General features: G+C 48.2%; 1 protein-coding gene across 1 annotated transcript in view; it reads left to right on the top strand.

Moving 5' to 3' along the window:
• The window catches only part of LOC126538735 (probable helicase with zinc finger domain), a 95,452-nt gene that overhangs the window by 50,018 nt on the left and 22,387 nt on the right, over positions 1-23,047 (top strand). Inside the window, exons 11-18 of the mRNA XM_050185468.2 lie at positions 1,463-1,578; positions 2,591-2,803; positions 9,517-9,652; positions 14,274-14,406; positions 14,505-14,623; positions 15,385-15,702; positions 17,964-18,071; positions 21,402-21,477. Of these exons, the coding sequence (XP_050041425.1) occupies positions 1,463-1,578; positions 2,591-2,803; positions 9,517-9,652; positions 14,274-14,406; positions 14,505-14,623; positions 15,385-15,702; positions 17,964-18,071; positions 21,402-21,477 (1,219 nt within the window). The remainder of the gene's footprint in view (positions 1-1,462; positions 1,579-2,590; positions 2,804-9,516; positions 9,653-14,273; positions 14,407-14,504; positions 14,624-15,384; positions 15,703-17,963; positions 18,072-21,401; positions 21,478-23,047) is intronic.

Raw genomic sequence — 23,047 nt, 5'->3', positions numbered from 1 at the left:
CTGCCGAAAGTTCGGACACCTTGCAACCTCTCGTCTGATTTTTTGGACACTCCTTGAGCCAACTCAATCGAAAGCACCATGCACCAACTCTGACCGGTGCATGGTTCGACTTGCTGAACGCCATTTTTGTTTTGAACGGAGCCTCCTTTCTGCCCCACGAAGTGGCGCTACTGCAAATCCCCGCTCATCATCATCGTTTCTGCCTGGTTCGTGGCTACAGCAGTTCCGGTCTCGGCTTAGTAAGCCATGTCAAGGCAATCCAGCAGCTGATTTGTTTGTTTCTTCGTGCACGACGCTGCGAGTAGGCCACGTTTTTTGTTTGTGCGACTGGTATCAACGTGACGTCGTGGTGATGTTTGCTTTGTGTGCTGTGTCGAGGTTGCGGTGATGCAGCCACGCATACGGAAACATAGCGTCAAGTGTCTAATGGCACCGACAGGTGAGCAGACTGCGCTGGGGAATGCCGGCAAGCGGGTGCCGGGAGCCTAGGATTTGTCGCCTTCCGATGTGCACCCTACTGATGCCAAAAGTGTTCTGCTGAGACCTGTCCAGTGGTTCCAGACACCGTCTCATTTGACAGTTTCAAAGTTGCTCACGCTGCTGTACTGACATGCGCAGAACTCGATGACGGTGGGATCATTCGTCAGGTTTCTGCTGCACTGCTGGACGATGACTCAGAGTCGGAAGATGATGCACCATTTGCTACGCTGCTATTGCATGCGAAGCGTGCACAAGCAGTGACTCTGCTATCAGCCGCCTATAGTGACCAAACGACCCTCTCCGAGATTCAGGCTTATCTGATTGCGCGTAAACGGAACAGCGTGCAACGGCACATTCACGATTTCTTCAAGCCTACTGCCCAACCCGAATAAGTGCGGAGAAATAAAGGATTTCTTTTTTTTTTCTTTATCTGCTTTTTCGGACACCTGTTTATTCGGACATTACCGCAGTCCCCGTGAGGTCCGAATAAACTATCGGTGACTGTATCTTGTCTTGGTTTTAGAAATTTACGACCTTCTTGTAATGCAAAAAGAAAAACAAAAAACAAGAAAAACTGATGTGTCGAAAATGTCCTGTCAGTAGTCCTTTAACCCTTTAACTGCCATGAATAATTTTTTAAAATTTATGAAACGTGGTGATTTCTTTTTACCTGCATTTACTCTGCCATATATCTCTATAAAAAATACGAGACCAGGAGTGCCTATAGCAATTCTTGTTGCTGCTCATGCTTAAAAAATAGCTAAAGGCATTGCGCAATATTTATTTATGTGTCAAAATTGCTAGGTATTGCAATCTTTGTCATGATGAGTTAACTCGTCATCGGTAGTCAAGGGGTTAAAAGAGCTGATAGACGAGTGCTCCAGTGACCGCCTGGCTCCAAAGGGGATGCTCATGGTATCATTTCCTGCGACTTTGGACAGCCAGGGACTCTTGGGACATTGCTCTGGTGTTTGCAATGCAGGTCCAGTTCCTGCTGGATCGGCAGCCATTGTGCGAGATGCATTATGCTGTGGACAAGTTGCCCATGGCCAGTCTCGTGTTTCCAGACTTCAGCATCCGTCCTCCACGGTGCCCACCGTGAGTGCACTTTAAAAAAATATGCGATGTGGGATTTGTTGTAAGCAAAGGTTTAGATGGTGTTTGTGAAGAACACCGTTTCCTTTACCTCTCATAGACCGACTAGGCATGTCCATTCGCTTTGTGCTCCGGCTTCCATGGACGAGCTAGGCTAATCCACTCTTAAAGACTGCCCATTTATCTAACCTAAAACAACCTGAGGGCGTCGATGCATCTAGTTCTGTTTTTCGATGACACATGACACTGCAAAGAATATAGAATCTTGGAGGAAGAACTGCATCCGCAGATCGCTGTTGCAAAGTTGAGCATATGTGCAATGCGGCAGGTGAACAAAACAGCTGCAAACATGAGCGCACTCCAACGGACGTTACATGAGAGGTACCAGAGTTCAAAACAGGTGGTGCCAATCCGATTTTCTATTTTCGTCATTTTTTTGCTTACAAAAGTTCTGTTGTCGCTACGAAAGGTAAATTCGTTACTACAGAGGCCTAACCTTTCCGTCTAGCATGATTTAATATATTTATTCTTTAGTGCCTCTTTAATGAATATTCGTAGAACCTTTCTTTTTCTTTGGGCTATGTCGTGAAGCCTCAGTCTCTTCAAGTGCAGTGAACAGTTGCGTCATCTTTAGACGAGACCACTTCAAAAGGCGCCTGAAGAGCAGTGTGGCTTCTATTCTGAAGCAGGCTGCAGTGACGCCATGGAAATCAAAGTCACTGGTCAAGTGCTATGCACACCACTGACACTTATCATGTACGCAGGCTACTCATACGCTAAGATTCCGCATTTGTTTCCTCGTGAAAGACTGAGCATCTGTGTCATGCTTGCGTGGTAAATGTAACGTGTGGAATTGTTTCTGCCTGATGTAGGCTAGCGTCAAGTAAATGCTGGTTCCAGTAAACTAGCATGTGTGTTACTCGTGGCTGCCACTTTGCCCCATTCGGTTTTGTGTGGGTAACTTGTATCACACCTAGCGCAGTCGGGCCTGACAGCATCAGTTACCTGTTTGCAGGGAGCTGTCGCTGAGCTGGGACCCAAGGCTCAACGAGCGGCAGCGGCAGGCGGTTGCGGCGATCGTGGCACCACGCACGGTTCCCAATGTCCCACCCATCCTGGTGGTGGGCCCCTTCGGCACGGGGAAGACCTTCACCCTGGCGAAGGCGATGCTCGAGGTGGTCAAGAAGATTCCAGAGTCCCGTGTGCTCATCTGCACCCACTCTAACAGGTCAGTGCTGCCGATACGGCCTTCGTCATGCACATGGCGACAACAAGAACACCGAATTGGGCACTGATGCCAGGCACATGCGGAATACGGAACGGTGCTGCATTATGTACGCGATACTTATATCCACTTGGGCCTCCGACTGACACCACACTCATCAGCTTATGGCTTCCGAGATCTGGTGGCACATCTCGGGGGCCATAACCAGTAGATTTGCCACGGCCACAGAAGCGCTGCTCCATTTAGGTGGCCGCTCTTTGTCACACTGTGAACAACATGAAAGGTGCGTTCACAAACAACTGCTTGTAATTACAGTAAAGCCTTATTATAATGAAGTTGAAAAGTGAGCCAAAATTACTTTGTTATATCCATCATTGCGCTTTTTTTCAGCAGTGTACCATAGTCTTGCATTTATAACCTGTACCAAAAATTTTCAAAATTTATCACCTTGAGGTGTCGCTTCACGGCAGTGTAACGCGCTTCCTAGGGAAACTCGCCTTCTCCCTCACCTCTGTGTGTTGAAGCTCACTTCTCCCTGTTCTCCTCTTTACGGGTCGCCGTTTTGAGTTCAGTAGGATAAGGATGGTGCACGTGGCGTCGGCAAACTCGTACATCACCCATTGTCGCGGCGCTTCCTTAGTTCGTGCGAAGAGCCCAGTTACACGATGGAGGGATAAATCACCATTGGGATTTTTGGCTTCATCATGTTTGCTTTGTCTGCACTGTCATCCTCTTTCGTGTGAATGCTACCTGTGGAGTGATCCGATTCAAGTGACATGCCACATGTCACTTGACTGATTTTTCCATGGTCACTTCTGTCCTGTGAATCTGGCTTTATCAGCATTGCCAGAGGGGGGGGGGGGGGGGGGGCATGGGCACTGAGCCATTGGCCGAAGGTACGACATGGACGAGTTGTGCATCTGTGAACGGAGACTGTTTTACAGCGAAGCTGTTTATGTGACGGGCCTGTATGAATGAGCAGTATGCCTAGTCTCGCGGGGGGGGGTATCTGCGCTTCCTAACGTTTGTAAAGTGAACAAAAAAAGATGGAGGTGCTGCATGATTTCGTAGGGGGGTATCTGGTTTGGCTAATGTCCGTAAAGTGAACAAAAAGAATGGTGGCGCAAGCAGCGAATAGGGGAGAATGAACGATAGTAATGCAGAGACGAAAGGACATGATTTCACCGCATGCCGCATCTGCGGAGCCGGATTGCAAATTGTAGAGATAGACCATTGCTACAGTTGCAACTCCAACAAAAATGGGAAAAGTGGGAAGACCACACATTGTGCGCACGGCCAAACAACAAGCCGAGTACGAGGAGAGTTGGCGACAGCAGTGACACGACCATAACCAATGACAATGTGCCCGTGCGAAAGTGAAGAATGTGGCCAGTGACCTTGCCTCCGAAGAACGTCGGTGAGAGCAGATGTGAGAGTCTTAATTGCTGCTGTTGGCCTCAGGCTAGCAATGAAAATTGCGCACTAGAGGCCGCTCGCAAGCGTTAAGCTAAGTCGTTCGAGTCTGCATCCAAGCTGCAGAAGCACGAGTTGCCACCTCCTTCAAGTTTCACCGGGGCAAATTCCAAGTTCAAGAGAATGTTTCTGGACGCGAAGTTCAGCCATAGTTGCTTCGTCTGCGATCAACTGCTTTGCTGGCTAATCCGCCACCATATGAATGGTTCGGCACGAATTTTCGCATAGAGTTTAGCGTTGTTGTATGCAACTATTTCAGCCTGTTATATGTGCGGAATTTTTTTTTTTTTAGTAATTGGGGATGCGTGTTATGTGCTCTAGTGGGTTATAAACAGAAAAATATGGAACAATTGAACCTTGTTCGTGCGCGCGCACACACACACACGCGCACACACACAAAATAAATAAATAAAATAAAGAAAAAAAATGTGAGAAAAACATATTAACCGGGTAAACGTATGATCTGTAGTCGCAAAGAAATTTGGCAGACGACTCAACCGTAGTTGACATCTACATAATACAAAACGTTGCATGGATCGTTGCAACACGAGACGCCGATGCATGTCAAGCTGGTGGGGCTCAAGGGGCCGAAGACACGCATTATCGTATTTACAGTTTCGGCAGGCAAGCTTGTGTTCGTGCTCCTCAATTTCGGCCTGTGTCAGCAATTTTTTTGAGTGGGGCATTTTGGCAAGTAGTTTTGCCAGGAATCGTTACGGCACGAGGCACAAGACACTAACGCATAGAGCTGGTAGGGCCCAAGTGACCCAAGACGCATGCTGTAATTTTCCTATTGCATAGTGTTTCAAGACTGCAGTGAACTCCGAAACGAACTCGAGCTAGTGGGTGACACCAGAATATGATGCCTACGATGCTGCCAGAATGATAGATGACGCTCGCTTTACACCACCTGCAGCAAGGAGGGGTGGTGCGTTTTGGTTATCGTGTATTAAAAGCGTGCAGTACTAGGGTGTCTACCAACCGGGAAAACCGGGAATTCTCAGGGATTTCGAGTAGTCTGGAAAAACTCGGGGAAAACTCGGGGAATTTGTGCCTCTATCAGGGAAAATTAGCTGTAATATTGTTGAAAGGGTCGAAAGTCGTGGTAATGCTGGCTCGAGTCACAGACAGGAATTGTAATGAATCGTATTTGACGCCCCGTCGTCGGCTGGAGGAGTTGCCAGTGTACATTCAACGACCGAGTTTCCGGATTTCCGATAATTTGGACGGCTTCGCGGCACCACCACATACCCCATAGATGCAATGTATCAGAACGCCTGAAATTTCGGACGCAAGAACTCTTCGCCGTACGATTTTCCGGACATTTTGCCCTGACCACAGGTCTGAAACGGCATTACTCAAAGCTGCCACCGCTGCCATTTTGATTACCTCGCCGCCTCGAATCGGCGCTCTCGCACGCAGATCCTCTGGCATCCGTAGCCACCACTGCTACAACTCTAGGCCTAGCTGCTTCGACGTTCGCTGTGAAGCTTCTTGCCGTTGGGTGCCGCATTTTTTTAAAAGAATTCGCTGCTGTCAGCAATGGCACGGACTCCGCCTTTGTGGTCCTCGCGATTGGCTTAGAAGCTTGGAAAGCACGGTGCGTTGCATAATGCCGGGTCCCGAAAGTCAGCTTCGCCTCTGTACAGAAATGTTACTTGGTGAAGCATACGCAAAAGTATTGCAGTGAAGCATAAAAAGCGTGGGAAGGGGCTATTTCCACAGGACACAGTATGTATTCCTTAATTATACACGCGTGCACCTGGTATTTCCTGTCACAGTACCAGCACTAATATGCCTAATATGTGTACCGACAGTCCTGTAGAGCGTTTTCGAATGTGCCTGTGGCGGATTGAGCCCTTAAGGGCAGTAAATGACATGCATTTATTTTTTCCAACTGGCCGACTTTTCGGGCGTTTTCGCGGCCCCTAGGGAGTTCGAAAAATCAAACGTGAACTGTGCGACTTACCAAGAAGATGCTTCAAATGGTCCGTGGGGCAAACGAGTGGCGGAAGGAGGAGAAGAACAGAAAGTACCTACGCACTGGGGAATGAACAGGAAAGGAGGCGTGCTGCTGCCATTTTGAGCTCAAAAAACAAAGTGTTGGCTGATGCCGAGATGCAGGTGTCCCTCATCCAAACCAAAATAAACTCTTTAAAGCAGTGAAACACAAAACTAAGGCGTCATGCGCGGGCTGAGAGTATGTCAGGACAGTTGAGGTCGACTTACGAGCTGTTGAGAGAGAATCTCAATTGTGACAAAATTCGGGCCTCGTACCACTGAGCTTGCTATCAGTTGATAGAAATAGGTCATATTCGAAAATATTTACTTCTGTATGGATCTCCTTTTTATTTGTATTTGAGAATGTCTGACTCAATTTGCAATTTCTTTAGAAGACATTTTATTTGCTGTGAATTTTACTAACCCCTCCATTCTATTCTTTTTTTGAATAACATAAACACTACTCCTTAGTATTCAAGTTGGATTAAAGCGTTTTTTTTTTGCATCCATTTTCGTATGCTTACTAGAGAGTGACAGCATCGGGCGATATGCTTTCAGTCCATCTTGACATAAAACATAGTTCTTCATCACTCAGGCAATTTTGCAGTGGCACTCAGGGAAAACCTGGAAAACTCAGGGAATTTGGAAATTTCAACTTGGTAGACACCCTGAGTACGCTTCCAGTGGCACAATGCTGCACGTGCTGTGAAAGCAGTAGGTGAAAATGCTTATTGCGACAGGGTTGGTGGCGATAGCTGGGCATACGGCATGTGACGACTAGGGAGGTCTTTTGCTGGTACCGGAATAGCAAATGAGTGCACGCTGGCATTTTCACATGCCAAGGGCGAGCGAATAGTGTGAGGAAGCTGCTGCAATAAGTGACTACTGTTCTTGGTAATGCGTACCTCGTGCCTTTTCTTGTTTGCATGGGTTTTAGCGGGCATGAAACGATTGCAGCTTGGCAACCTACTGAAGGATTGAAAAGTCGTGTTTTCCGGAAACATATTAACCGTTAAAAAAAGACATAACTGCATTGGGTTATGCTTCTTTTGCTTTCTCGATTGGAAACATTGGTGCTTGAAAATTGTACATAACGGGATCGTATCAACGAGGTTCTACTGTAATAGGAATAAAAAAGTAGATACACTGGAATAGACGCACTCCATTTCGGCATTTGAGCATCAAAGGAATCGCCACTCGATTCCCTTGCGGAAGATCAACTGGTGGGCATGTCGATAGCGTAATTGAACTGTGTATGTGAGCGCACACAAGAAAACTTGATGGTTGTGCACCTGCTATGAAAAGCAAACTAGTCAGAAACTTGAGGGTCGATCAGTTTCTGTGAGTCTCAAGACAAGACATGCAGGCATGGCAGCATCGTTCATACAGGCATCATTTGCATATACAGTTCAACCCACTTATAACAATATTCAACTGCCACGAAAATTCCACTGTTATAACCGATAATTGTTACAACCGGGCTGCATGAAAAACAAAATCAAAATGGTGGATGGCATAGCTGTTCCGAGAAGACTGTAATGGCGGGGAGGCCAGTTCTCCTTCCCACCACCTTCCTCCATCCGGCTTCTGATTGTGTTGTCTCGTTTAACTATTTAACTTCACTTTGTGCGCGCTCCGACCACATGCTGTTAACAAGCCGCGATTGTCAGCATTGAAGAATGGCACTGCTATACCAACTGCAAAGAGCGTTCACGGGCGGCAAGTGACAGATGAGCTCTGCCGAGGCGTCGCTTTGGTGGCCCCAAAAAGTGCCTTTTAAGAATGCTGGAAGGTTGCCGCGGCAGCATCTCAGCTTGAGAAATCCAGAAGAAATGCTGGAGCGAGATCGCTACAAGCATCTCGCCATGTACTTCCCACTGGCTTGCACGAGAAAACCGCATGTTTGTCAGCCTTGCTTGCATTTACGCGTAGCTTGCTGGCATCCTTCTCAAGGCATCCAGGTGTTCCACTTAGTGCAGCAGAAGGTCCCTCGCGAAAACAAGCCCATGAAGGACTGAATCATCCACAGGATCTTCCATGGGGACAATATTGAGGCAGCCTGCCCTACCGTGTCAGCGCTGCCGTCGTGGCCGTCACTGTCACTATCCGATTCAAGCACGTTTGCGATGATCGCCTCGTTGGTTAGAAACACTTCGTTTGCAAATCTATAGCAGTGCACTTTCTTTTCACCGGCAATGTCGTGTATTGTCGGTGATTAGTGGGCGGATCAGCCATCTTCCATTTCGGCGGCAAGTCAAACGAGACAGAAGCAGCGTGGCCAGGAACGACTTCGATGCCACGAACAAAGACAAGCACGAGCAACGTAATCCATTAGCAGAATTGTACAGAACGAGGGCCAAAGAATAAAGAATCAACTGTGAGGGCCGAGCGAGCAATCTGGGAGCAGCACCGGCAGCATTGTCAGCACAGTTGGTGCGGTCCATTCGTGTTTGGGAGGGTGGCGCAGCGCAGAGCTATGGGCGCAGCCCATTCGTGTTTGGAGGGGTGGAAGGGCGATGGCATAGATGCGCGCAAGGCTGGCGTGCATCTATGGCATAGATGCGCGCAAGGCTGGCGTGCGATCTAGAAGCGGCTCGCATTTCACCTTTTCTTTCTTCTTTACAAGGATTTCGCATTTCATTATCTTTCAGCATGGACGCCCAGCAGCGAGACTTCATCATTACAATTGGTAATGCAGCATAGTGACATTGTAGCAAGCGGGTTATTTCTCCATAGAAAGCATACTAAAGCTGACGGTGCAGCACCTTTTCATTTTTATAACCGATATATTGTTAAAACCGGTACCGTTATAAGTGGGTTTGACTGTATCTGGGATCGTTATAAATATGTCTTTGACCCTCAAAGGATTAGTAATACATATGTGCACCTGCCGTCTCCAGTCACAGTACGAGCACTGATACGCCTAATAAGTGTACTGGAAGGCCTTGAGAGATATTTTGGATTTGCCTGTGGCAATTTGAGCACCTTGGGGGCAGTAAAAGACATGCATTCATTTTTTTTTTTTTTTTAACGCTCTAGGAAGTCGGAAAGATCGGACTCCCTAGGGGCTCCCTAGAACACGAAGAAGGCTGTGTTTCGTGGTCGTTTTCCTCACATATGCGTGGGGTTTGTGCTGCCAGAATTATTAAAGGGAAACATGGTGCTGCAACAGTTCAGCTGTCACGAGGAATCGTATGTTGGCTTGAAGGTAATTCCGAAGCACTGCTTTTCTCTGTGTGCAGTGCGGCTGACCTGTACGTGTTGGAGCACCTGGACAAGGAAGTGCAGAACCATCCGGCACTGTGCCCGCTCAGGATCCTGTACGAGTACCGTATGCCCAACCGTGTGGACAGACGACTGCTCCAGTACTGCCTCGAGGTAGGTGGGGTGTCGGCACCCTGTACCTCAGGTTAAAAGTGCCATCCGAGCCAACTCTTTGGCATAGCAAAGTCTTCTACTACTGTTTCTGACCACTTCCGATGTGCTATTTGTTGAGTGAATTGGGTGTGATTATACTTTCAAGCTCTCTGAGCACGAGGTGGGCACTATAAATATTCATGGTTGTTTTGCGCTCAGTTTTACTCAGACGATATTAAGGAAGGACAGCACGTGGACGGACGTAGCGTTACCGTAAAAACCGGACTATAGGTCGGACCGGAATATAGGTCGATCCCCCAACTAACGAATCCTCAAAATGAAAAAAAAATATATCCTTTTCAATGGCAAAAGTACCGAAAGACATGACACCCTTACCTTGAAACAAATGCGATTCGGGGGGTTGCACAATGGTGACAGTATTTATTTAAATGCTGCTCGCATGTGCACCCGGCCAAGTTTTTAGCGGTTTCGCGCGATCATCGACACGCGTACTTGTCAACACCTTATTAATGGCGCTGAGCAGCGAAACAAACGAGATACGCGCATGTGTACACATGCCCTTACTTTCGCTATTTCGCCGCTTCGTGCCGTGATGATAAGGTGCTGACAAACACGCGGGTCGATGGTCGCGCGATACTGTTAAAAGTTCGTCGGGTGTACAGTACACAGAAGGGCACGAAGTGCGCAAGCGCTACTCCGAATCAGAGCAACGCCTTTGATCAGAGTCGGATGACGAGTGCTTCTCGCTGCCCAGTCCATAGGCGCGTGCGATCTCTACCGCTTTCAAACGGATGCATTCGGCAGTCACAGGCAGCGATCTTACACGCAGCTCGCGGACGGACTCCGCAACCTTGCCTTCCAGTTCTGCAGTCCACTGCGATCCGGCACGAAATGACGTTTTCTTTTGGTTGCTGCAAGTTGTAATACGTTGCTTTTGCCTCCGCCACTACCGAATGCTCTTTTCGGATACTTCAAGTTCGCGCTGTGCCGCCAGGTTGCCGTGGGCTTCCGCGTACTCAATCGCCTTTTTCTTGAAGGCGACGGTGAATTGACGTCGGCTTCCGCTCCCGCTCATTTTGAAACAAAATGAAAGTGCAGCCTTTAATTAATATAACTTTGCGACAATGGAAACGCAAAATGCCGGTGTGCCACAGCGTCGCCACGCCGCCATGCTGCTGATGGCGATGGCGAAGGCGGCTGTTTACTTTATCCGCCCATTGTTGCAAGACTTCCGTAGTTTTTCCGCCAATGTCCGGTATATAAGTCGAGGGTCGACTTTTCGCGATGGGTTTTTGAAAAAAAGTTCGACCTATATTCCCGTTTTTACGGTACGTCCGTCCACTGCGCTACGTCCGTCCACGTGCTGTCCTTCCTTAATATCGTCTGTGTAAAACTGAGCGCAAAACAACCATGAACGTTCACGAACTAGCCCCCTTCATTGCTTTACTAAACTATAAATATTGTTGGTTTCGATCAAGGTTATGGACATTGCCATGATGATTGCTGTTGATGTTTATTGTATGTTCACGAAGGTGGTCATTGTGAGATTGTTTGCTGTTGGATGTCTGTAAGGATGTTCATTACAGTGCAGTTAACATTTTCGCACCCTTAACCCTTTCGCTGTCGGACGTTTCTGGCCGTGACGCACCCCCAGTGTCGGCTTGGTTTCAGGGAACGAGCATAACAGGGAATGAACATTGCAATTTATTTTTGATCATGATTGGTATACAAATAACATAGTCAATGCAATATGCACATTTCAGTGTTCTGCAGCTGTTGTTAGTAAACATCATCATCATCATCAGCCTGACTATAAAATCTGTTCAACATCCGAATCTGACGATGCGGAACCCTCTTCGTCTCAAGCGACTTTTTCCGAGTCCGAATCCGAGCTCGGCTCGTATTCTGAATCGGAATACTGCCACCGCTCCCATGAGCAGACGAAGGTCCCGCGTGCCGAGCCATCCGAAAGTAACCGCGCGCAGGGAGGATGCGCTTTCATTTGCCCGCGCAACGGAGAGAAATGGGACGTTGCGTGATCAAGAAGACAGAGGGAGATGAAAAAAGGCTAAACAAAGTTCGAAGGCCTTTACGTTTACTGCTGCAAGTCGGAAGCGAGGGTGCGGCGAGAGAGCGAAAGCAGCAATCGAGTCACCCTTTTTGGAGAGGCAACGGCACGTGCGCCTGAACTTGACGCGCCGTAGCAGGCACACCAACAGAAGAAAAATAAAAACCTTCAAACCAGCGGAGATTACAGAACAACCCTTGAACCTTTAACCACACGCGCGCGACGCATGATCCAGCGAACGCGGAGCCACCGCGCCACTCAGCAAAGAGAAAGTGGGGAGTGACAGTCGCACCGTACTCTTCAATACATGGGTTAACACAGGTCGGAGCGAATATACGAACTTGTAGAAAGAGTCAACAGATGGCGTGGCCAATCCAGGAGCGCCTGTTTTTGCGCTCAGGCGCGAAATTTTGAACGCACGATAGAGAACGTACCGGTACGTCAGTGACACCTTTGGGGGGAAGCGCGATGACGTACCGGTACGTCAGTGACAGCGAAAGGGTTAATAATGGTGCTGGTTTGTTCCATGGGTAAACCCTTAACCTTGAGGACTTAAAATTTTTATTGCGATAGCAATTATATGGACACTCCAGGTGCATTTCTGCCGTCACTGTCAGGTTCCGTATGAGTGAAAGCGTGTGAGGGTGAGCCAGTGAATGTGGTTCAGTCTCGCATGCGTGAGGGGCGAACGCCACCCACATGTGTGCCCTCTCCTGTGATGCGCTAGGCAGGGGGTCAGGCGAGCGAGGAGGGGCGTTCTTCTTGGGTGGCTGCTAGGGTGCCTCAATGTCCTCCTCGCCTGCTGCTCCATACAGAGTGGAGACAACCGCAGCATCTACTGCGGCATTGGCCATGCGAATCGCAGACGCCGTAGTAGACGCCTGTGGCGGACGTCGTAGGGACGCGTTTCTGGTGCTCGTGTGTCTTGAACGCGATCTGCGACATAGCCAATGTGCGTGCTTGCGCGCGCCTCATCTTTATAGAGCAACCTGCGATGTTTGCACAGTGCGTGTAGTGCCAGTAGCTTCACATGCGCTCTGCTTTCAACGTTTCGTTCGCGTTGAAGCTACAGATGCACGGAGGTCAATTGACTCGTGGCTGCTGCCGCGATTCCTAACTCCAGTGTTCTCACAGACAGTTTTCCCTGTCATCGAGCGAGATGTGTTCATGCTTACCTGTGTGTGCCTGACACTGTGCTGGTTAATTTAGTTAAAACACATTGATAGGCTAGTTGGTTTGAACCCATGATAGAATGTGTAAGTGCAACTGAACAAGGACGTAGAAAAAGCAGACACACATAGCGCCGTCTCAGTGTGTCAGCTTCTTTCTATGTTCTCGTTGAATCATGCTTACACATTCTATCATTGCTTATTTAATTAGTAAGTGAATGTTTATAAGTTTATACGGCCCAAAAAGCTACTATCCTTACTTCGTACAGCCATCTACTAATTTGCTATCACAATCAGTGCTTTGCCTTTCGGGCAGTACTGCAAGTTTTTATTCTGAATGACGGCAAGTTCAAACTGCACCTGCGGTAAGAAAAGCAATAGTTGAAAACTGTGTATTTATTCTAACTGCCTGATGCGTACCGAAGTGTCTGGGATGAGAGCTTGACAGTGATAGCTGCATTCAGACCTCTGTATAACCAAGCTTCATTTAACACAGCCCACGCCCATAGGAAACTGTTTTCATTTGTCGATCTCAATTCCATTGAAACTATGTATTTTTCTTTGCGAAGACTAGGACATGAGTTAACAAAGTATTTGGGCATTTCAAGCATGTACTTGGAGCTTTTATGGCTAGTAAATGTAGCAGAAATACTGCAAAAATGTTGGCCAAGGCAGAAGTCATCATTTGAATCTGTCTTCCGCATCAAAAGTCTGAGTGGCAAAAACGGCATCTTGGAAAGGGAATGATCGGGTGCTTTGAAGCTTGATAGGCAGGTAGCACCGCTGCAGCCTCTGCTTCGTTGCTAAAGAAATTGTGGAGGCGGGGCGGGGTACTTGGCAGCTTGAAGTAACAGTAATCAATCTTTAAGGCCATGATTTGTGCACAAAGGCGCCATGATTGTGCACCTGTCCTTTAGACTGGGAACAGCGTACTGTTGGCCATGTGTCAGTCACAGCGACGTGATCAAAATGCGCGTCTCCTCCTCTGCCCCAGCTGTGGCACTATGTGGCTGAGCCCATATCCAAGCCATGCGCCGTATTTCGGTGGTAATCTGCAGTGGGTGCAATGGCAAGCTGAAATGGTTGGCGCCTTGATGCAGGCTGTGTTCCTGTGTGCCTAGTGTAGTAGGTCACGCAATGTCGAGTTTCTAAGGTACAGTCGCTCCCCATTGCTGCCTCAATCACCACACTGATTCAGTCTTGCCCCGTCATGTTCCGGGTGCCGTTGCACAAACCAGCGCCTCTAAACGGTTGCAGAATTTCCTGTGTGGACATTGCCGTTTGCTGGTGACGTTTTTCAAGATGATCTTGATGGTTGCCATGCGTAACATGTGCTGGTAGCGCCCATCAGTATGTTCAAGCTGTTGAACAATTGCCCTCGCAGGTGCCTCGGGAACAGCAGTCCAAGCAGGGGCCCTGGTTTCGGCAGCCAACTGCTGAGGAGATCGAGGCCCACCGTGTGGTGGTCACAACTTTGTCGTCGTCCCAGATGCTCCTTGCTAGCAACATAAAACGAGGTTGGTGTAAAACGTGGCTGCAGGGCTCTGCCTGTTCAGTGCAGTTGAGTTACAGCTGAGCAAACTCGCTGTGGCCTCTATTCTCTCTTTACGTGCAGGATTCTTTACGCACATATTCATTGACGAAGCGGCACAGGCGATGGAGACTGAGTGCATCCTGCCCCTTGCCTTGGCTGACGAGAACACCCGGATAGTGCTTGCTGGAGATTACATGCAGGTGAAGTTGGCTCTTCCTGCAGGTTGGCATTGAGGCGCGCTGGGTGCACTTAACTCCACGTACAGGGGTAGCAAGGGAAGAAGCCTCCCCTCCGAGCCCACACAAGGAAGGGGCGCGCCTTGTTGGCATTGGTTCTCCCATACAAGTCGCAGGGAACTTAAAATGCAAGCAATTTGGAGCAACGTTTGAGTGCATCAGAAAAGTTGGGGTGCTCAAAAAATGGGCTCCTCGTGTTGTGTGCCTTCAGTACTGACTAACAGTATTCTTAAGTTACTTGATCTTGATGGATTTGACTGCGCTGCAGCTAGCTGGTAGAAAGTTAGTGGGAGCTGATCATGATGCTAAGGAATGAGGGTAGTGGATGCTGCTAGATGTTTAATTCCTGCAGCTTCTGCTGAAAATGCCTATTTTTGACTTGCTGAATGAAAATTTTCGAGCGAGGGCAGTAGCTTACAATGAATCATTGCAGTACGCTGTCAATTCTAATGAGCACTTTTTTTTTTTCTATGAGAATGCCTATAACAACTTCATGGTTTGGTATGGAATTTAGGTGACCAATCTCATGGTGGCGTAAGGAAGTTCAGTATCCAATACACCTTTTTACGACAGGCCTAAACCATTGGCAGAATTCTCTCTCTTCAGATCTGGTGCTTCAAAAGCTTTTGTGGTTGTAAAGTACGTAGCATGTGCCATGTGCTATGCATTTCATGCTTCAGCATGCCTTACTCTCTGCCGTCCCCTCTTCGCTGTCTCTGGTGCAGCTGAACCCGGAGGTGTTCTCGGTGTTCACGCGTGAGCGGCGTCTACACGTGTCTCTGCTGGAACGTCTGCACGACGCATTCCAGCGTGCCACTCGAGGCAGTGGGGATACCCAGCACCCGTGCCAGGTGGTGCTCGAAGACAACTACCGGTCGCACGAGGCGCTGGTGCGGTTCACCTCGGAAAGCTTCTACGGGGGCCGGCTACGAGCCCTTGGAAGCCCCGGGCCACACCACCTACTGCACGCATTGAGCTTCTTTGCAGCACGAGGCGAGGACATGCCCCGCGATGGCAGCACCTCTTATGTCAACCACATGGAGGTGAGAGAGAGCGGCGGCCAACCATGTCTTTGGGAGTTATGAGGTTTATTTTTATTACCGGTGTAGAAAGCTGCTTTGCTGTCTCTGCTGGACAGCCGTCATGTCCCGTGATGCTCATTCACCGTCTCTAACACCAGACTTTGCGAAAACCTTCGTTCCGGGGCAGCCGCTCGCCCCGGAAAGCAGCCTGCAGAGCGGCTGCCCTGGAAAGGCGGTGGTCCTGGGTTCGAGTCCCGGACCAGGATGTGTTTTTCTTCAACTGCGAGGCTTTTCTTTTGAGGAACCTGTATGGGTTTCCTTTGTAGCAGTTGCTACGCTTGGGCGGATGTCTAATTTTCTCTTAATTAATTGCTTCTCTACACCTATTACTATTACATCAAACCTTCAATTGTTTGATCATACTGCGCATGATGTTGCAGAAATGGCACCCATGAACAAAGTACTGCCATTCACTTGGTTGCCTATACCGCACTTTGGTGGGCGACGTGATTTCGCGACTTTAGGAATGCCATTGCTGTCAAGAGGAAAAATAATGGGGCAACACAGGGCCTCTGGGATTAGCAGTTATGGTTATCGCGGAGGTCATGCATGTACTTGCGGAGCTCGCCGATTGCTTGCTGTGGCTTCTCATGCCGTGTTCACACATTCTTTATGTGCACGGCAAGTGCTGGGTTTGTAAACGTCTTTGTGTGTGCGTGTGCGTGCGTGTGTGTGGCTGATGCAACATGAAAGGAATCCTGTGCAACCCTCCAGGCACAGTGCTGGTTATCCTTCCGGGCTTCTCGTGCTAGTGTCTTTCGAGAGAGAGATAAAGGAGACAGGAAAGGCAGGGAGGTCAACCAGAAGAGCACCTGGTTTGCTACCTTACACTGGGGGTGGGGGAGAAGGATATTCTTGTTGATGGGAAGGAAGGGTTGGGGTAAAGTGCAGCGCAGTAACTGTCTCTCAGCAGAGGACACCTCAACCGCGCTGCACAGGGGGTAGGGAATGAAAGTAGAGGGAGAGAAAGTGCACCAGAAACAGCAGCACGCCGCGGAAATGCGATGGAGATAAAGGCGGTCGGCGAGGCCGACAGCCTCGGCGAATGTCAGGAGCGCATGTAGTAGTGTCCTGTGTCGTGAAGGGCAGCGAGAGGTGCAGGAGTTCAGTCACGGTGTCGCACGGCAGGCCGTGCCCACGATAAACACGGGCAAGAGACGCGCGCGAGCGAAAAGTTGGGGCACTCGCATAGCAGATGCTGGAGTGTCTCGATCGCGCCGCAGGACACTAAAGGGGAATAGAAAGAGGAAAAAAGGGAGAGAGTGTCTTTCGAAATCCTAAAAACATGTGCTTTCTGAACGGAAAGAGCAGATGAGTGTTTGTCTTCTGCAACCAAAACGCCGAGCAGACGATCAGTAGCACTGTGTGATCTGTGGTTGGAAATGTGCAAGCTCAGACGACATTATTGATGTGTCCTTACAGTTTGTATTATTTATCTTTTGCAAATTATAATAGTTTCAATTGTGTTTTGAAAGTATCTTAACTTATAAATGCAGAAAGTTTTGCACAGCATGTTTAAGTTTCGTGCGCTAGGCACGCCGGTCCATTGCAGCACCCTACTGGTAGCGTCTTCACAGAAGTGTCCCTCGTTCTCCCATTGTTTTGCTGTACAGACGACACATTGCCCCATTTCAGTACACCGTACTTTGGCATCGATGAGAAAAATGTCCGTTGTTGGAGGGGGCAACGGGAAATGCTATTTGCTTGCGCCGGCCACAACAGGGAGGTGACAGCGATAAGGAAGATAGCGACATATAATGAGCTCGGCATGTTCATATTCAATGAACAATAAATGTTCATGTTCAATAAATGCCGTTTTCATTTTGTAAGCACCGTCGTCGCTGTTTTGTTCAACCGACATGGTTACAAGCGCTAACAAGATAAAAAAAAAAGTGGGACTGGACAGAGCGCAAGACTTCAACTAGTCTTGTCCCACCTTTCATTTCCATTAGTATTAGCGTTAGTAACTATGTCACAGCAAGTACATCAACACCAACTAGCCCAACTTTCTGCGTTAATTGTTCAACCTACATTCAAGGTAAGGTCTCTCTTTCTTTTTTTAATGGCTTTGGACTTTCGGGGGTTGGCTTAGAATCGGGGCCGGCCTAGATTCGAGTAAATATGGTCATTTTAAAGTTCACATGCTGGCAGTATGTGTTTGCGTCTGTGGGTCTCCGCTTTCTCCCCTACACACCTCCTTTTTGTTGCCTTTCTGCTGCCAGGTGCTTGAGGTGTGTGACGTTGTCAAGCGACTGGTGGACCAGTGGCCCATGACCTGGGGACCTCGCGACCCATCGACTGTGGCAATCGTGACACCTTACTATGACCAGGTGAGCATTGTGACACTCCCGAGGCTTTCATACTCAAACATCGCTCTATGGGCTCATCTTTTGAGAAAGCTTTATTTACTTCGTGGGTAACTGTGACTTTCATGTTTTGCAAAACACAGAAATGCTCTCGTTAGAGAACTGCCTAACCAACGTGGGCATCTGTGGCTGTCGGGAATCTTCAAGTTGTGACCACTGGCAGTAATGTGGTGGAAGCCACAGCACCTTTGATGTTCGGGCAGCTGTGCCATGGTGGTCAGCTACGACGATGGGTTGAGTGTTGCATTACTCATTGTTGCCTTTGCTTTGTGGCCAGGCTGATGAGCTGGCTTGGCCATTTGGCATGCTGTATTCCCAGTTTGCGTTTGCCCACATGCCTCTGTGTCGCCGTGCTTTTCGATTCGATCGGTTAATTGGTGGGGTTTAATGTCCCAAATGAAGACATTGGCTCTGGAAGGTGCTGTGGTTGTGGCCCCGGTTTAAGCCACCTGAGTTTCTTTAAAGGCCCTTTGATATACAGAGCCTCACTATAACGAACTTCAGTATAACTAAATATTTAACTTTTTACAACTTCTTGTCCATGGCACACCACGCATTTAGAACCTCAATATGACGAAGTGTGTTTACACGCAATTTCAGTACAATGAAATTTCAGTGCCTCCACAAAGGAAGACCGAGACAATAAACGAAAACTTCTGTAGATGTAGATGGTTAAATGTTTGAATTACAAGCGGCTGCTTCCGAATGCACGGAGAAGCAGCCTTCATGTTCCATGTAAAGTCCATGTGCGATAAAATCCTACTACGCCCCACACTGGCTTGGGTGCGAGTGTAATCTCGTGAGGATGAGCAGAGAAGGTTGGTGGCTTGATGAGCGCCGTCTTTCCACATGAGGGAGGGGAAAGAGGGGAAGGGGAGCCACCTCACAGTAACGTGATCAAATGTGTGCCAGGGGGGACAGAGTAGGGAGGGGGGCGGGTAGGTGTGAGTCTCCTATTTTAGTGCAGCCACGGCAGCGCATGGCTGTGTGTGTGGCCGAGCACATGATGCAGCCCGCGTGCCCTGTTCTAGATGTAATCTAGCTGCCTCGTGAACAAAGAGCGGGCTTGCCAAGTTGGCGTGGCATCATGTGCGCTGTCTTCCTGCACGCACAGTGCGGGAGGTTGCGTAATCTCACATTTTGGAGGCGCGTTGAAATGCGAGGCAGACGAAGCATCCGCTCCATGTGGCTGGTGTTTTTCAGAACAGCTTCACATCCCACTGAAGGCCACGGGGGCAGAGTGCATGCGAAAGTGTGGCTGGCTTCGCTTTGCACCCGCCGACGTGAAGATGTCGATACAGCGTGATACCCTGCCTTTCGTCGCCTACTGAAATTCAACAAAATGATTATTTTTTTCTCATTCAAGTTTGCTTCTACAGCGAAGCTGTTAGCCTCTAGCTGTTCAGGATTTTTCGTGGCGTGCTCGCCTAAAACGTGGCAGCTGGAAAAGAAGTTGGTGCTTGAGTTCCTGCATAACAGAATTATATTTTCTCATATAGAGTCGGAAGCCGCGATAACGAAATCTTGCGACAACGAAAATCTCGCAAGAACGAAATATTTTCGTATCCCCGGTAAACAGCCATAGGAGTCGATGCATCTCTCCACAACTAAATGTTGCTGTACTACAATCCCCCATTAATGAAATTTGCTGGAACGTAACCCTGCATATTACCTACTCGTGCAAGGCTAGCAGGCTCCAAAATGTGCTCAACTGCAATTTCTACATTGCACTTGAGTGGGCGCAGTCATTTTTGTTCACAAATATGGCGGCCGCAATCTCGATCGAAATCTCGGTTGTAATCTCGATCAGTTGCCTTCAAATACGAGATACGGTTACTGTCACGCTCGGCACTGGATGCGTCGACGCCCATGGGTGACAGCATGCACTGGAGAAATGCTGCTGCATGCGTGGAGCGCTGTTTATCTGGGTCCGGTGCAGAGTTACGCAGAATCTCGCAAAAGGGATTGCATCTCTGAAAGCAATTGACCGAGAGTACTGCTCCACGGCAGTGCTGCCATTGCTGATCGACGCATGCGGCGTACTTTGTAATGTCGGCAATGCGGTTCCATATCCTCGCAAGCTTGCCAAAGTAGGCTAGCTGAATAGTGATGGGAAAGTTTTCTACTGGGACGCATTACCTGTCGGTGCTGTCTCATTTCGCAGCAACGAAATTCCCGTGAAAGCGAATTTTCATGTTCCTCGCCGTTTCCATTATTGCGAGGTTCAACTGTATTCGGATTACAACCCGATGGTATTGTGTCTGTAGGTTGTGTGTAAGTCATACTTTACGAATTTTCTGACACATTTTACTTTGAGAAATTCAATTACTTCAATGATGCACTTGCGCTAGGCAGAGGGCCTACAAGAATTAGGATGTGTGCTGAGCCAAAGTTACTGCCCCCTAGTGGCTGCGGCCACTCAGACAGACCTCTAACGACGTCTGGAAAAGAGCTTTGTCTTTCAGTTTCCGTGTAACAGATTTGTGTTCTCGTATATTCGAATAACATCCTGAGGCTATCATGTCTGCAACTTGTGTGTAAGTGGTACTTTACGCAATTTCTGATGCGATTTACTTTTAAACATAAATTTATTTCAATAAGGCACTGGCACTTGGTGGGAGGCCTAGAAGAATGAGGATGTGTGCTGCACTTCCGCACACGTGCATTCGCGTGTGACGTACATCACTTGGGGTGGTGGTGCTTGTGTGCTTTCCACAAGATGCAGCGAAGGCGAGTTTTTTTTTTTTCGGATTGCCCAATAATTTAGAAAATTCTGGGGCCCCTTCCAAGTAAGAAAAATCTACGGCTACTGAATTTATTTGCATAAAAGGTCTAATTGCAATGTAACGAGAATTCAACTAACAAAGCAAATTGCTGATTTCACAGACTTCTTATATTGTGGTTCAACTGTATGACCGCTAATTTTGGCCTTTTCTGTAAAATTATAGTGGCGCACAGTACCCGGTTGACATGTCGAAAGCCAGAAAGTATTGTGCTGTGGAAAGATATTGTCTCATGACTGTTAATCTGTTGCAGGAATGAAGATGTGCTGATCGAAATTATCATGAAGTGGCACATGCCTGCTTTGTTCGTGTCCACCATATTGTATGCCACTGGGCCACTTATACCTTGCATGTGCACTATGTGTGTGAACGCACTCCTACTGCTTATTTTCCTATCACAATATTGTAGGTATCAGAAGTAATGTGTGAAACAGGGCAGTTGGTTGTTTGCTGAGCTACAGGTTGTGGCCAGAAGGATGAGAAATGGAGGGGCCCCCTTCTGTCATTGCAGGTACAGTGCATTCGTATGGAGCTACGGAAATACAAGCTTTCCCAAGTTCGAGTCGAGAGTGTTGCCAACGTTCAAGGTATGCATGCATTGATCTCACCTTAGTTGAAGGAGCACCTTGAGGAGTTGTTTTACCACGAAGGGATCTCGTAAAAAAACCTTTCCATCTCTCAAGTTTGTTTCTTGCGGTCTTTTCGGCAAGCCTTGCAGGGGTAAACGCGGGAAGAAGCATTGAGATCGGTCTTGGCAGCTACTTATTCAATCATGCGATGCTGAGACGCATGCAAATTAAGTTTTAGCCCACTTTAAGTTTGATAACTTCTGCTTGATCATTTGACTCTCCCAGCAATGTGCCTGTGTGGGCTGCCTATTGCAAATAGCAGCACAGCGACTCCGCTGTGCCTGCGGCTGATTTTATTGATGGATCGAGCAGCAGTGAGTCTGAAGATGCTGCTTTTTTGTAAGACTTCGACTGTGAGGGTGATGACGACACAAGCTAGCCCAGAACATTGGTGGCAGCAGCTTGGCATGCCAAACTGTAGTGCTTGCACTGAAATTTTTGTTGTGGGATATCTGTTCAATAAATTTTAAAAAATTTTATTGGAGATAGTGCATATTAGATGGCAAAACATTTTGTATATCTCATAATTTTTGTTACATTTCTTTCTTAGTAGATACAAGCGTGTGTTAACAAACTTTGTTCAATTTTATCCCACAATCTCGATTCTGGCAATTTACGTCTCTTTTATGACATAGATCTCTTTAATAAAGCTTTTATGCATGAGAAGTGCATTCATTATGCTTCTTGTTTATGTACAGTCGAACCCGACTATATCGAACCCGTTTACATCGAATTATTCTATATATCGAACAATTTCTGGGCACGGTATAGTTACAGTGAGTATATATAACAAAAATTATGTTTACATCGAACAAAAATAGCAGCGACTCCCGATATATCGAACGTCGAGCGGCGGAAAAGTGCTCCAGAAGTTGGCTTTCCCTCGCGGTTGCGGGGAAACCCGACACCGTGGCTCCATCCAACTGCTCTCCCTACCGTGACCGGGCTGCTTCAGACGAGCCGTCGAGACCCCCCTGCAAAAAATGATACTGGCCCGCCCGCAGCGCTTGCTCAGACAGCCAATCAGAGGCTCTTGTGCCCTCGTCGTGCAAAATGGTGGAAGTGCAAGTCGTCTCGCTGCTTTTCTGGTCCATTGTGTTTGCGCCTTGTGGGCCTTCTCCCGCAGTGTTGCCGTGATGAAGTGGCAGAATTTGCCTTTTGTCGTAAAGCTCGAAATTGTAAATCGGGTCAAACGTGGTGAGAAGTCGAATGTGTCCCCGCAGCGTGAATGATTCCAAGGAACACTCTCAGGACGATCTTGAAGAATAAGGGGGAAATTAGGGCTAAAGCGGCCAAACTCTCACCCCGTTGCCCGTGGCGCCCGACACATACGCACGGCCGTGTACGAGTTGTTCATCCGAAATTGCTTCAGCTGTGCCAGCTTCCACGTGCTCGGTGATGACTGCAAATTCTGATGAATGCGACGCAGCCGTTGCCGGTGTTGCCGAAACTTAGAGCGAGCTGACAGAATTTCCGGAAAGCTGTTGACGAATCAACAGTGGACGGGTTTGTGAGTGCAAATGATGGT

Source organism: Dermacentor andersoni, chromosome 8 (assembly GCF_023375885.2).
Source record: "Dermacentor andersoni chromosome 8, qqDerAnde1_hic_scaffold, whole genome shotgun sequence".
NCBI lineage: Eukaryota > Metazoa > Arthropoda > Arachnida > Ixodida > Ixodidae > Dermacentor > Dermacentor andersoni.
Note: the sequence above shows the minus strand (reverse complement) of the source record. Positions and strands in the feature narration are given on the sequence as shown.